The following is a 16184-nucleotide window of genomic DNA, read 5'->3' on the forward strand; positions in this document are numbered from 1 at the left end:
AGTCAGAAGGAAAACAAGCTCCTAAATGAATACCATTACCAAATGTATAAAGAATTTTTTTAAAATAGTACTTTTACACAGCACTTTTCATCCAGAAATTGGTGGTCATTTTACATCTCTATATATCTATGCAAAAATCTGCATTTTACATATTACATCTATTTCTGCAGGAAAGAATGAGGCTGAGGTTCTTAAGATTACTCATAAAATCTGTGGCAGGTCAAGTATAGAATCTACAAAGCTATTCTTTCAATTCACCTTTTTCCAAAAAAACTGACTTTATTGCTGCAATATTCACCTTGCCAAATAAATATCAGCCTTTACCTGCAAGCAAGCCTACAGCCTTCCATGCCTCTTCGAACCTTCAAAGAAAGGCCCCACAGAGATGGAAGGAGAAATATATTCTTGCAAATGTGACATACAAACAGGTAAATGCAGTGGGTGAGAAGGAAGTTTCAGGTTCAATTTCTCATATTCTCCCTGAACTCATGGAGAGAAGCACTATAATCTCCCTTTTCACAAGAAACACTGGCATATTTCTGCAGCAGCTCAATCATGTGGCAATATTGTACCTAAAAGCAAGGAAGTGGACTAGCAGAATATTTAAAATGGAGAAGGAAGGCGATCCAAACACTCAAAATTAGTTTTTGTTGACTAATGAATTATGGATCATATTGAAAGCTCATGACCACTCTTCAAGAAGTATTCATTAGCTGTTGTGATCTGAAACTGACTTTTCACCAAAGGTCAGTTTTGTTTCCCTGCATGTAAGGTTAGGTGTCAGCTGAAAGGTGGTCACGTTGTGTGGCAGCAGTCATTCCTCTTTTATCAGAGATAATCGACAAAGGCTCTCTAGTAACATGATTCTAGCTGCCAGCAACACTGACTTCTGGCCAAGATATACTCAGTACAGTAATATTCTTTTAAATATATATATGTATATACAAAGATATACCTATACACACACACACACACACACACACACATGCAGCATATGTATATAAAGAGGAGTGTAAGGAAATATATTCACATGCGCATGTGCACATACATATATGTATATATGCAGTACATGCTTTAGATTCCTTGTAGCTGAGTCCAAACCCTTGCTCCTTGGAAAGCCAAAGATAAAAATACAGTGACAGACTGCAAGTGAACTTCTAGCATTTTAATTTTAAAGAACCTTCCAACTGTATATACTTGAGACTAAAACTACCCAATCAGAATGTGAAGCACTACTGAATTAGAGCAATATCCCAGCTATTTCTGTATCACCAGTCATTTATTCCAAACATTTTATGGCATGCTTCAACATAAATGCACTGTGGAGCATGTACCCTCTGTCTGTCCAGTACAATTTACGGTTAATCCAGTCCACAGCAAGGCCTTCGGGTGTATCCATGGCTCCATGAATAACCTTTTCACGATCTGAGCCATCCAGATTAGCTCGTTCTATCCATTTCAGGGCGGTGTGGGCAAAGTAGATCTGTGAATAAATAATACACAAGGTGCCATTAGTTCTCATCTCTCTACTCTACCTCCCCTGTCTAGTATCTCCATTTCTAAAATACCTTTTTCATCTGGAAAATTCCCTAAACTGCTCATTCACGAAAGGCTGCACAGGTAACCCGTGATCCCTGATCAAATAAAAAGGTACTTATCCTTCAACCAGGATGACTTCTTCAGGCAGCTTGTGCTTAGCTGTAAATCCTGGCTGCCCTATATACAGCCCTCTGAATACCCTGTGCTTTTGTTTCAGCCAGCAGCTACTTCACATGAAGCACAGCTGAGAAAGCAAAAGTGGGAACAGGCAGAAAGAAGCACTTCGTCATTTCACTGGCTGCTCATGTAGAAAAGGGAGAAATGTGGAGAAGATAGTAGCACTCTATGTATATCAAGGAGCTGGGAAGGGGAAAAAGAGTTACAAAATTTACTTCTATTTTTTTCCATTCTTTCATCCTGCAGCTATCTTGATTTTTACTAGGTGTCTATTCTGTAAGGCGGCAACATTTCCAGAAGACATTCCTTAGTTTGGAGTCAAAAGAAAAACTCCTTGCTAGGTTTGCATTTTCCAAAGATGTGTAAATTTTTTCTTGTATCCCAATACCAGAGAGAAGCAAACACTATATGGCACAACCGTATGGAAAGCAGTGCTGAGGCTTTCTTTGGTAACAGTGAAACTAATAACTTTGTTTTGATGCTAACCATGAGGTCAAACAAAGGGCAAAGGGAGCCTCTAACCTTAGATCAGCTAATTCAATACCCTGGGAGCACAAAGGGGTGCTGCCTTGCCACTCAGCCCTGTGCTGACACAACCAGGAGCCTGGCTGGCCCTGCATGTCCCCTCACCTCTGCACTGCCCACCAACAGCACAGGAGGGGATCCCGGGGGTACACCAGAGCTGCTGGCACAGCGGACCCATGCTTGGCACAGCACAGGGCAGCTGCTGCCTCTCCAGCAGGGCCCTATTTCAGGAGCAAGTGGCGATGTTCCAGAAGCGCCTGAAGTGCTCCTCCTGTAAATGTGGATCTGGTAACATCCATATTTGCTTTGCTGTGTCCATCTGGGCCTTGAGATGCTTCCAACAATTTAACTGAGCTCCTCATCAGCTTTCACTGTACCATCCAGTATTCCTTTGGAAGACTTTCACAGTGTAAATAGGTCTCTCCATGGGAAAATACAACCTGCCACAGAAGGTTTAGCAAAGCAGACCTGAACTCTTATTCTTCCCAGCTCTGCAGGCAAGGAGTAGGTCATTAGGATGTGGCCACACAGAAAAGCAATTCTTTACACAGAAAGGACTCCTCTTTCCAATAGCACTATCTGGTATGTGAGGAACACATTTTGGGAGAGCAATAGACTGTGAGCATTCAACAGTTTCGCTCAGTTTGGTCAGGACATGGGAAACAATTCTTGCCAAGATTACTCCTACATTTAGTGGGGATCATACAGATTTAGCTGTGTAGAATAAAGGATATCTTTGCTTGTACCATTACACAGCGAAAAATCCCCACAATATATTTCCAGAAAACAACACTGCAGTCTTAATGGAGAAAACTTGTCAATCATACAAAAAATTCTTTAAAATTGAAATCATACCTGAAGTGAATTTAGAAATCCAAATTCTCTGTGAATTATTGATTTCAATGTACAAAAATTAAGTAATTCAAGGATGAAACTTTTCAACTAATGTTTAGCAGCCTGTACCAGTTGTGCTCCTAGACAGGCAACAGAACAACGAGCAGCATAATACCTAATCCAGATCACTGACAGAGGAAAGGTTAAGGCACATGAAAGCTCAATCCTTTTGTCCTTGCAACACTCCAGAATCCTCTCATTTTTAATGCCTTACCTTATTTTCCACCGGGTCAGAATCCAGTGCTAAGACTACTCCCATCTGCCAGTCAAGTAAACTTGTATAATCTGTTCCATCAAAACTGATCTGGCGGATATCTTGGCCATTTGCAAATAACAAAAATGGCTTAGGACCTGTCAATTAAAATTTGCCAGTACGTTAATTGCACTAAGTTCAAAGTGATCTCTAACTTGCATTACTACCTAAGTAGTATTGTAAATAAGCAACAGTAAAAAACAAAATGAGGAACAGAAGAAATTATGGCAATTTTCCTACACTTCACTTGCCTAAGGAATTAAAGATAAATGTGTGTATAAATTTACAGCATCAGCCCCAACATTTCTGACAAAAGGAGTCACTAGTCCTGCTGCATTTCACACTGTGTTCCTTAGCCTTGAGGCAATCATCTCTCTATTTCATAACATTACCATAAATGCCAGAACAACTTAAATTTTGCATACAGACAAGTCTGTATGTAGCAAAAGCAAGAAAGATACTGTCTTATAAAAACCAAAATAAATATAGCTTTCCCTTTATTTCAGGCACAAATCAAAACTTCTTTTTCTTCCTTTCTTTCTGGCAGTTGTTTATATCTTGCTGATGACTGGAGTCTGCCCTTTTCTCAGAAGGAACAGAAGGGTCTAGAATCCAAAAGTGCACATCAAACATCTCAGCTTCCTGGGGCCAGTGGGGGCGAAATATCCTTAAATGGAAAGTCCTCTAACAGACTATTCTCTACCCTGTTCTCCAAATACAGAGATTTCAGCCCCAGTTCTGGAACACTGGGCAGGAACTATGCCCATATTTATGTGAAGGCACAAAACCCTGTACTGCAGGACAGACCTCCACAGTATGGGAGCCTGGAGTGAAATGCTGAAGATGGATCACGGACTGAACTTTCTGTGAAGGATACAGAACCATGTACTGGTGCTTGCTCTGGTTTATTTCCAAAATATGTTGTCTTTCCTAACAACCAATATTTCCCAAGTTTCACAGAGTAAACTAAAATCAGTGCAAAAATGGATCCCAGTTGTGTCATCCGCCTTAAAGAACTCAAAAAAGGTTTTGCTTTTATTGGCAGAAATATACAGGCATACCAAGACACGAACCTATAGCAGTGCAGTGCTTTCTGTCTCGCTGAAGCTTATATCCAGGAAAACAATCACACTCCCAGGAGAATGGGCTTAAAGAAGAGCATATCTGACTGCAGCCACCATTATCTGGAGATGTACAACCTTAAACAGAGCATTTGTAAAATTTTACTGTGCCGTTCTAAAAAAAAATAAAATACAACAAAATCAGAGGTATAAGAGAACGTGTCACTCTGCTCAGGATTTCTAAAGTGCAAATTATCTCAGTGATTGGTAGATTTACCAAAAGGTCTTCTGCTGAAAGCAGAAGCCTAGTGAGGTGAAAATAACTTAGTAGTAACTTGTTCCAGAGTTTTCCTGAAAACTTGTAACACAAGATGTTGTGTTGTAAGACAAGGTGGGAGGGTGGGATACATAAAGAGAGTGGGTCTTTTATGTGTTTAACAGAGCCCTTCTCACATGCAAATCTCATCCCATCTACAACAGAGTAATAAATTTTATCAGAATTTGCACTCCATGCAAAGAAGCAGTAAATTAATGCAATTGTCTCCCCAGAAGTTAATTAGGCTGCAATGACAGATCAATACTTTCTAATAAAACAAACCAAGATTTCATATAAAAACAAACCATTCTTTTGTTATTTTTTTCTGTTATGGTCTCAATACCAACATGAGCTAGCAAAACAGAAATATTGACTTTAATCTATATATAAAGTACAGTCAACAATATGAAAGGGATTAAAAGGGAAAGAAGATTTTCACAGCAGAAGGCTCTCAGTAATAGAGCTATCTTGACCCTTTAGACTGGAAAGATGAAGTTGAGAAGGTACACTTCCTTGAATTTGGAAAATTGCTGAAATGAGGAATGACAGATTGAGTGTAGCAGCTTCAAGTATTCTGACTGCAAAAAATTCCATTTGTTGGGAAGTTAGAGTGATTCTGAACCAGGGCGGCATGAAGTCAACAAAATTATCTCCAGGTTTCACCCAAGCCTTAATTTGGTTCCTATATAACCTCTCAAATATAAATGTTAGATACCTCCCACAACAAAAATCTCTGACATGCCTTGATCTGTGCTGACAACAAAAGAGCTTGGCCAGCAAGTATTGGATGTTGCTACTACTAAAAAATGAAGATCAATACTGTCCACATCAGCACTCATAGCACCTTACATTCTATTATCTTACAATCTGATACAATCTGATACAATCATTTACAGCTGTTCAAAATAAGTGTAAAATGCCTTCATTCACTTCTGGTTCTTGGTGCCAAAAATAAATAGAGCCTGGCAGTCACTTCAGCTATAAAAAATGCTACTTACCTGTGCATGTTTTGCCATCCACTTTGAGTACAGATCCTTCTGGACAGAAGCAGACAGGGCCTTTAGATGTCTGAAGGCAGCCATGACTACATCCCGTGTCATTACTTGTACAGGTAATTAGCTCTACAGTAATTTGGGGAGAAAAAAAAATCCTAAATTATGATAAATAGTTTTACTAAGCCCCCAGTAAGAGATGTTAACACCTTCTTAAACAGCAAAAAGAAGAAGAAGAAGAAGAAGAAGAAAAAAGCAAGGAAAATAAATATATAAATAAATAAAAGTGTGATGTTGAGAGTACAACACTTCTGTAGTCTTTCTGTGGTTTGTTATGCTGTATTTCTGTTTTTCTTTTCCAAATTTTTTTCCACACTTTCTCCTAATTACAGCCCAGGAGAAAGCCAAAATTGCTGAGTCCTGAAGCCATTATACTTATCAACCTTAAATTTTCCAGAATTCTATGAAGATTTGTTATCAAAATAAAAGTAATTTTGAAAACTTTCTTTTTTTACATTTCATCAAAAATAGATTAGGTTTTAAAAACTACAAGGAATCTATACTGAAAGAATAAATATAAAAGACAAAGAGAATGAGGAAGAATTACTTTCCTACTACTCCAAGTGTAAAAGAGCTAAGTAAAATCAAAAAAGGAAATGAACTGTCCAGAAACAAAACTATGTTCCTTAGCATCAGTTTTAGAAGTTATAAAGGAAAAATCATGTGAGGACTTAGCAAAAACTTTCCTTTACTTTCTATTAGAAATATTGCAGTGCCAAAGGGGTTTTTTTAGCCTTTTTTAGCATTTCTCTAATGCAATTTCACAAGATGTACTCCTTCCACCTCCTGCATTGCAGTGCTCCGTCTCTTTGTCCCAATTCTAGTGCCATATGACTGGAACTAATGCAACATTTCCACACCTTCTTCTATGAATCAGCAGCACATGTTGGCTTAAATGGTGCATGGCTCTTGCAAATATTGCTTCTCCAGAGCAACTGCATACTGGACTGGACTGTGCTAACTAGCTAAACACAGAGAATAGGGTCCAGAAAATTCAAGTTTCTTTCTGACCAGAGCTCGTGGCTTTAGATGAGGAGCTTCATAAAGGACTTGGAGGAGAAAGCATCAAAACCTCTGGACAGCATTTGGACTTCTCATCTTGTGTGTGTCTCACTCTCAAGTCACATAGCTGATGAACATCTGCCTTGTGCTGCAATAGTAAAGCAGTCACACTGTCCATTTTGTATCCCTAGCGTGTGCTAGAAAAACATCATTTTCTATCTAGTTTGAGCCACCCAAAATGCAGGCATAGAGTTCAAGCTGGTCATCCAAAGTAGGACTGAGTTGCACAGTGTCTAAATGATTTTTGGAAGCAAAATGATGTCCCACCTCCCAATAACCTCTGGCTGCAGCCCTTCCATTGTTCTGCTGCAGTTAGCTGTCTTCTGCAGCTGTCACACACATCCTGGACCCCCATGTTTGTGTCACTGAACCCTGCTCCTGCCTCCCTCTTCATAAAGAGGAAGAAGTGGAATATCCTGAGTTGGAAGGGACCCACAAAGATCATCAAGTCCAACTCCTGGCCCTGCCCAGGGCTCCTGGAGTCTAAAATAGACTGACTGCTAGAGTCTGTTAGATTCTATGGCTATATTTACTCTCCAACAGTGATATTTAATATATCCCAGATCCTTATCCTGCCATGATCCACACTGAACTCATTGGTGTGCACTGGCATTCTTTCTTGGGCCTTATTCCAATGTTTTATTTCCATGGAAAAAAAAGTAGAAGGACCTTTGCCTACACATAAGTTTCACTTCAAAAGTGACTGACAATATCCCAAGACCTCACAACTTGGAAGTTTTCACATTTTATGTTCTAGACTTACTTCAGAAAGGTTTAATTAATTTGTAGAGTGAACATATGCATTTAATTCCACTAATGTCATACGTATTAGCAATGCTGTCAGCCCTACTCTGAAAAGAAAATACAGGATGCTATGAGCTGCTCTTTCAGAGACTGGGCAAATCCTTACAGAGTGAGCCAAATTCAGAGACCACATTTAAAAATACATAGCTGCTTATCCAGCTGGAATGTGTCACTGGGCCTAATCTGAGAAGAGGTCTCTCTGGAGACATGACTTGGGTTTTGTCCTCTAAAGAAGCATATACAATTTCTCACGTGTAACTTATGCTTCCTTAAACACGACACCTGAAATCAGATCACTCAGTTTAAGCCAATCCTGCTTACATAATACAGGATTGGAAGCAAGCAGCCCAATACACAATCAGTGTATTCAGTGTATTTCAGCAGTTCCAGTGTTAAACGAGGACTCTCTCCAACAGGATACTCCAAGTGTTGGTCTATTACAGCTCCTTACCATGACACGTTTTCCTGTCAGGCAGCAGAACAAAGCCTCTCGGGCAGGTGCAGTAATAGGAACCAGGGATGTTCACACAGCCTAAAGTGCAGCCGTGGTTCCAGAAGCCACATTCATTAATGTCTGTAAAAACAAAGAATTTGTTGTATCAGAATAATGTCATCAGAAAATGTTAGGGAATAAATTAATGAAACAAAGTAACAATCTGAAAAAGGTGCATCCTTTTTTTGCATTCATTTCACAAAAATGTGGGTTTCCTGATGAACTATAAGAAAACCAGTTTGCAGACCTCATTCAAATCAGTGTTAAAAACCTTCTAGCAAAACATACTCATGCTCATGTCAAGCATAGGTGCCATAGATGACTTTCAAAAAGATGCCTTTCCATATAGATTCCAGTGCCATTTAAATCTTGTGCACATCCAAAAAATGCATTAGACACCTTCTTAAGGCAAAAATTCTTTTTAAAAATTTGGGTTCAACATGACTTAAGTAAAAGCCTCAAAACACAAGTGTATTAAAAGTTGAAATTCAGAATTCAAACCTGAGAATTTCCTGAGAATTTGAACACTGATGTTCGGGCAAGTTTGTAAATCCTGTGAGCTAGGAATTATGATGCCATTATGTCTTATGAAATCTTGTCATGTAGTGAAGGAAATGCTTTAAAAAGTATTATGTTTTCTATTATCAATAACAATTTTAGATTTTTAATAAAACAATTCAGATTAAAGTATTTGGATGCATGTTAAGAATTTCTGTCTTTTTTGAAACTATAGTTCAGACAGATGTCTTGCTGCTGGATTATTCAATGTTTCACCTTTAATGATACATCCAGCTTCATCCTTATTTAAAAATAAAATTAGCACACATAAGCATTTCTACTTTTGTGAAGCTCCTTTACCTACTCAGACTAAGACCAAAGTTTCTTACAAGAATAGCACTTATGACACTTTCATAGGTCTCTTTTTAAACTATTTCAGAACTTGGAAGGACACAAAACTGAAAGGGCACACTGAAATTTTTAAAAGCTTACAGTAATTTTTCAAATCAAGATAATAAATAAAAAAAAGAAGGATTTTTTTTTCCTGTGATGGAATAAAGCTGATTAGAAATTAACATGTTACCTTCACAAAACTGTTTATTTCGACCTAAAATAAAGCCACTAGAACATTTACACCGATGAGTCCGTGAGTCTGGCCTGCAGGTTCTTCTTCTGCACTTTTCTCTGCTCAAATCACAGATTCCTTTTTCTGAAACAACAATTACAGCGTAAGTAGAATGGAGTTTTTATCATATTAACCTTCCAGTAGAAAGATTATAAGAGTTGTCTTTTCGTCTCAGTATCTGCTTGCTAAACCAAGCTGAGGAATTTCTTATTAATACAAAATAACTTCTTTTTTTTTTTCCATTGTTAAAATCAGGCAAAAAAAAAAAAAAACCAACCCAAATCACTGTAAAATAAAAGTACTTGGAATACTAGGAGTAGGTGTGTGCAAACGATCATTTTGAACTCTACATCAGCACAAGCAGATCTAGACAGAGTCTGAACTAGGGGATGGTTTGGGTCCATATCTAAGGTGACCATGAAAGGGATAATTCAAGTTTCGTACGCACCCAGTCCTGCACAGTATTTTATATTACTTTGTATAACACTCAGAAATAAGAACAGAGAGGGAGCAACATGCAAAAAAGTGAGAGAAGAGAGATTTTTAAGATATAGTATACAAAGACTGTTGTTGTTATTATTATTTTTATCGGCAATTAAATTGGAGTATTATTACTCACATAATTTAACAAAAATGATAACTGGAGAGATTATAATGATTGTGTGTTTCATTTGGACAAAAGGTATAAGTGCATTTTAGAGAATCTTAGTATTGGTGTGGATCTATGAGAAATACAAGCATTCTAAATGTTGGGGTCAAATTTCAAACTCAGAACCCTTCTCCAAAGAAAGAAGAAAAAATGCGCCCAACAGGTCCCCAGGAGCCTACCTATTTCTCCTACTTCACAGGAAAAGCTACTCTGTATCCTTTCTCATGGGAAGGATGTGCAGAACCTCACGTTCCACTATCTTTCAGGGCTGCTGCTTTCACAGAGATGCAGCAATCATGATTTTATTTTTGTCTCCAAAACGATTCTTTTTGTTTGAACCAATGCTACTAAATGCGGATGTGCAGCCACACAAAATGCTGACTTTGCCCTGGGCTGTGTGTGTAAGACATCATGGGCTCACACAGGCAAAGAAATGCTCATGTGACCAATTATCTTGGCCTGTCTCCAATTCACAATCTAAATTCCAAGAGATGGAATTTAGATAATATTTAAGCTTCAAGTTTATTATTCTGCTAGCCGCAACAGAGAAAATGTTGGCCCCTTGATGGAATGAGAGATCACATATATAAAAGTAATAATATATGATTTCCCAGACAGACACTGCAGCTTGGCCACAGGCACAGACAACTTGCACATATTAACTGGTTAACTGGTTAAGTCTTCTCTAGCAAAGGTCATATCATTACATGCAAAATTATGAATGCATGACTAGGTAGATATCATCTATGTTATTTAGGACGTTATCTTTTAAGAGACTTGAATTTTGTGTGATTTTAAGTGAGCCTTTCATTTTGTAGAATTAATTTTGTGTTGGACACAGAACATTCTTCTACTGCAAATGAATCAGGAATCCACACAGTAGTGGAGAGTCTAATCTTCAAATAAAGAACTCATTAGAATGATGAAGGGCAAATGCATGCAACCACAAAACAGAATCCACAAACAAGACCACATTCAAGGCTGCATCATATGCTTATCTTTTCTGATTTTTCTCCCCATGGTTTGCACCATTATTGATCTAAGTGGTTTAAAATGACCTAGCACACCTGGGAGTTACAGAATAAATGACAGAAGCTATAGTTCTCCTATCTGGACAATCTCAAGAAGATAGTAATTTTTAACTGACTAAGTATTAGAACTCTATGTCACCATATCAATACATAAAAACCTAATCACATTTCAAAGCTTAAAGAGAATGGTGATTAAATTATGAATCATAAGGTTTATAATGTAATATTTTCTTGAAGAACCCCATTACAAACCACACTTACTAACTCACTTGTGTTTTGTGGGGATTTTTCCCCTCCCATCACCTGTCTTACATGGAAATACATATATTCAGATATTAGCCTGACACAAGTATCTTACACTGAAAAGAAACACCACATCATTAAAACAAACAAACAAACAAACAAAAAAATTTAAAAAAAAAATAAAATATCCAAGTGTACTGAATATCATTAATCTGTTAGGAGAGATTCAAAAATTCCAGAGTCAGTATTTGAGATTTTAAGGTATTTCAGATATTTTATGAGCCATAATTACAAGTGCCACACCAAAGTTGTTCTGTGGGGTTACAACAAACCCCTAAACGAATTAATGCTCTTCTCTCTACTTATTGGCCCTGACCAATGCAAGGAAGTCATTCGAAAGAGAAAGGGAAGAGGGGAGGTGAGGAATTTAAGAAACAAAGTGAATAATTCAAATTCCAGTTAAAAAATCAAATCATATGAGTTGCACATTTCTCCTAAGTTCCCTTTTCCTCTGAAGGAACTCACTAGTTATCTGCATGATAATTCACAGCTGACACCACGTTGCAATGTACATTTTCTTAGCTTGTACAGAGCATCCAATTAGTCTAGGTATGCTTTTATCTCCAGGTTTCTCTGTTGTAAGATCAGCTATAAATCTCATTTGAACTCCAGGCTCATTAGTCCTCCTTTCATCCCCATTCTTGCACTGGATAAGCCAAGCAATGCACATACAAAGTCTAAAAGGTTCATCTGGATTCAGCCTGTTAAGCTTCTTTCTACTCCATCACTTCCCAGACATTTTTACAAGAAGTTATTCGGAATTTTTTTTAAAAAGCCTACTACTGACAAACCTCACTATTGTACAAAAATTAACTAAACATGTTGGAAATATACATAGATTTGAAAACATTGGTAGGTTATATATTAATAAAGGCAGGGAAAGCCCTTTTCCATGGAAAGAGAAATGCCAGAAAGCAGAATGCTCTGGTGGAAGAAGTGAAGTGTTCTGAGAGGAGAGTAATGGCTAAGAGCCGACAGTCACTGAAATTAGGCTGCACATTCTTGCCCTAGTTCCTCTATGTGAAAGCACCAAATGTGTGAGTAGAAAAAAGTGTGCTTCAATTAGCCAGGACAGCCATTTTCCCCAAAGTAAGGACAGATCAAGTATGGTCTCTGAATAGAGACTCCCTGTGCTCACAAGGCTAAGATTGATTTCCAGGTACATTTTATCTTCTGCACCTCAACATGTTTTGGTACTGCAAACAAAGCATTTGAAGTGGAAAGTTCCTTTGAAGGTTTTGATTTTCCCACTCAGACCAGTCCTCAAAGGACACAGACTATATGGTACTGCATAAAGCTGTTGGTTGGCATGAAGAAAAAACAAAAGCCTATTTTATAGTAGCTATTTAGAAATGGTTCAAAGATATATTTGCAGTTCCATTTTTGCTCATATGGACTAAAACAAACACTGCATTCTCCCCATGTCTCTACAGCTCTGGGAATCCATGGCCATCTTCCTTTGGGAGTTGTGCAACCAGTGCCCGACACACAAATGCCTCCACACTCTTTGCTCCATTGTTTTTATCCAAGCAAAACTGGTGACAAAAGCTATTCTATCAAAGCAAGAACGCCCTGCTCCCCAGAGACTAGAGGAAAAAACATCCCTAGATGTCCCCCACTTTTTACTGCCTTAGCAGGAATCCCCAAGGAAGATGAACTATTGATAGCAAATTGCCTTCATTTTTGGATCCACAGTGAAAAGGCAGCGAAATAACCAACTCACACTGTGGGCTGCAACTGGCAACAATTAAAGAGACGATGTCTCTTATCCTATAGTTATTACAGCAGCTTCAAGACTGTCTAAGACCTGATGACTTTGAATTGAATCATTTCACAGCAAAGCTGAGACATCCACTTGTAGAACATACTGTGCGCTTAAAATCCTTCACTGCTATAATAATCAGAGTTGCTTAGATGCAAATATCTAAGATATTAAAATATCTCTGCGTCAAGAAAGGCAAGAGAGTGAGAAAGTCACATTTATCTGCATGTATATATAGATAAATGAAACAAGCAGTTCATGCTTATCATGCTTCTATCCTGACACTCAGCTGGAGCTGCACACACCAAGTGGAATTGTGGAACACTGAAGTGGAAAAAACATTTTCCTTTATTTCACTGAAACCTGGAATTTTGCCAAAGAAAATTCTCACTGCGGAGAATCAGAGTGTATGACATTATTATTCTCACACATAGCAGCATTACATTTACTTACCCAAATCCTGAGAATCAATCCTTGCACCTGGCTGCTTAAATGGATGTACTATTTTTAACTCCACTGGTGGGAAAAATGATGGCTTCAAGCTAATTGTGACTACAACGTTTCCAGTGTATTTGTTGGCTCTCCATATCATGCCAGACTTCAAGTCTGAGTAGTACAGGTGCTCAGCAAAGAGTGACATACCAAGCAACTGATGTCTACAACAGAAGAGAACAAAGTGGCACATTACCTGACTCCTATATATATTTACTCACTCAAACATTTTCTGAGTGCCTAGTTCAGTCAGGTTCACTGAAAAGTACCTTTCTTTGCATTGTATATATATGTGTGTGGTGTGTGGGTGTGTGTGTGTATTCTTTGTGTGTATATACATTTTATACATATATATATATATATATATACACACACACACACTATAGTATCTTCTATATATGAGAATCAGAACAGGTGCAGAGACATTTCCCAAAAAATTCAGCGCTCATAATCCTGTGAATTTGCAAGAAATTAACACAAAATTGATAACCTGCATTTCTGACAGGTTTAATGATCTATTGGTCAGGACTGGCTTAATTGGGAGATAATGTTTAGGCGGGACCTTGCTTCTGGTGAACCCAGCAGGCAAAATGGAAACTTGGTTTGCTGAAGGATGTAGGTCAGGTAAATTCCACTGTTTCCCAATATCCAGTGCCTGCTCTGACAATTCTGACTCTCTGAGGAAATCAGGGTGGAGATAGAGTGGTAGGAGTAGGGCACTCCTAACATCCATCTTCTGCTGCTTCTCCCCTCTCAGGAATGTAGTTTCCATTCACTGGTCAGTTATAGAAGCTAGCATCAATCACAAAAAGGCCAAGTATTAAAGAAGAGAGAAAGCAGAAAAAATACTGAAAGAGGTATTTTTGTATTCCACTTTCCAGGAAGACATAATCCAGGTGGAAGACTGAGAATCCAGATCATCCAGGCTAAAGGATTAATGCTCCAGTGAGCAACAACAAACTCAAGAGAGAAAGGGAAAAAAGTAAGGAAAAATCCAAACTGACTGCTGACAATGTAGGGAGAAGCAACTTTGTGTTCATCATATGCAAATGGTAGACCTTATATTTAAATCAGCTGGCCAACAAAACTGTATCTTTTCCTCAGTTTGCTGTTGGAAATCTCCTTTCCACACATGGCAACCCAACCATACTGAAAGACACTTCAGTGACAACCTTTTCCTGATCTCCTCACTGACCCCATGACCACCACTGGGCACCTGTACCCCTGCAAGCATGAAGACCAAAAGCACATGGGCCAAAGAGCTCCCTCAGCTGTGCTCAGCACTGGCACTGGGCTGGGACAATTCTCTTGCACAGCACAGTCTTCACCAGGTTGATGCTGTGCTGATGCTCCTTGGAGAGCCTGAGCACAAGGCCAAGCCTGCCCAGCCAGCAGCTAAGGAGGACAACAGGCTTAGATGAGGATGGAGTTCTGTCTCCCGAGCACAGCTCAGACACCTGAGCTCACCCACTGTGACCTTGGATAAATCATTTAATCTTTCCTTTCGGCTCCTCTATCTGCAGAAAAAGGGGCACTAATAAACACTCGGAGAGGATTTCTAAGGATCAATTAGTTATCATTTGCTAAAAGCTTGGAAGATGGAGAGTGCTAAGTGGCAGTATTATCCTTATAACAGCGACATTTTTCCATTTTCCTATCTTAAATGTTATATTTACAGTTATAGGCCATTCGCCTACACTTTATATTCCTCATGTTGTGAACCAATCCAATAAAAGGGAGAACGAGGAAGAGAGCTTAACTGCATCTCTGAAATGAATGTTTCATTTCTGACAAGCTGAGGAAAACTCACCGGACAGAATTTCTGAGGAAACGAACAGCTCCACCATCATAGTCACATGATCTAATATGGGAAATCTCTTTTCCAAGGTCGTGTTGGATCCAGTAGAGCCTTGTGTCAATCAAATCTAGTGAGATGGCTTTTATTTTTTCTGTGGTTTTTAAAATATTTATCATGTCATTTCCACTGAGAGACACTCGGTGTATGCTGGAAACTGTACCATCTGAAGACAAAAATAACAGCCTGCAGGCAAGACAGGCATGTTTTCAAAACAAAACAAAACAAAAAACCCCATAACAAACCAACTCTACATTTTCAAAATCACATCACAACTACACACTCTTTATTTTGTTATTTAGTTGCTCCTGTACTCAAAATTTCTCAGTATGGTACTAGAACTACTAGTACTGCTGGAGATATTAGAAACTAGTATTGCTAGAGGTAGTAGCAATTTTCCTCAAGTAGGTGAAGCAGGAATCAGTCCAGCTGAATCACAAAGGACTATTGTCTGTCTCTCTGCTTTGTTCAGCTGTCCAGTCAGTAAGGAAACTGGAATAACTTCTCAAATCTATGGGGACCTCCTGCAAATTTGAGGAAAGGCAAGTCTGATGTCCGGGCCCTAAGTCCAGCTGAAATGGCAAGATTCCAAAGAATATTAGCAATGCTGCTATCATCAGAAGATGGGTTTATGTACAAATGTGTTAGGAAAGGACACATGAGCCTTAATGTTGAAATAGTTGCACACACCACTGAGAAGCTTTAATGCAAATCAAAAGTGGCAACAAAGACATGCTCTTGCTCCTCTCTTGTTCCCAATGTAAATTGCTTGAAGCTGAAAGGAGCATCTCTA

At 38.6% G+C, this 16184-nt stretch overlaps 1 protein-coding gene across 1 annotated transcript in view; it reads right to left on the bottom strand.

The window, feature by feature from the left end:
* EGF (epidermal growth factor) overlaps positions 1-16184 on the bottom strand; it is a 54771-nt gene that overhangs the window by 23646 nt on the left and 14941 nt on the right. Inside the window, exons 5-12 of the mRNA XM_066317806.1 lie at positions 15347-15577; positions 13498-13700; positions 9258-9383; positions 8135-8257; positions 5764-5886; positions 4462-4587; positions 3350-3486; positions 1335-1483 (exon numbers count right to left, since the gene is read on the bottom strand). Of these exons, the coding sequence (XP_066173903.1) occupies positions 1335-1483; positions 3350-3486; positions 4462-4587; positions 5764-5886; positions 8135-8257; positions 9258-9383; positions 13498-13700; positions 15347-15577 (1218 nt within the window). The remainder of the gene's footprint in view (positions 1-1334; positions 1484-3349; positions 3487-4461; positions 4588-5763; positions 5887-8134; positions 8258-9257; positions 9384-13497; positions 13701-15346; positions 15578-16184) is intronic.

Source organism: Sylvia atricapilla, chromosome 4, assembly GCF_009819655.1.
Source record: "Sylvia atricapilla isolate bSylAtr1 chromosome 4, bSylAtr1.pri, whole genome shotgun sequence".
Classification (NCBI taxonomy): domain Eukaryota; kingdom Metazoa; phylum Chordata; class Aves; order Passeriformes; family Sylviidae; genus Sylvia; species Sylvia atricapilla.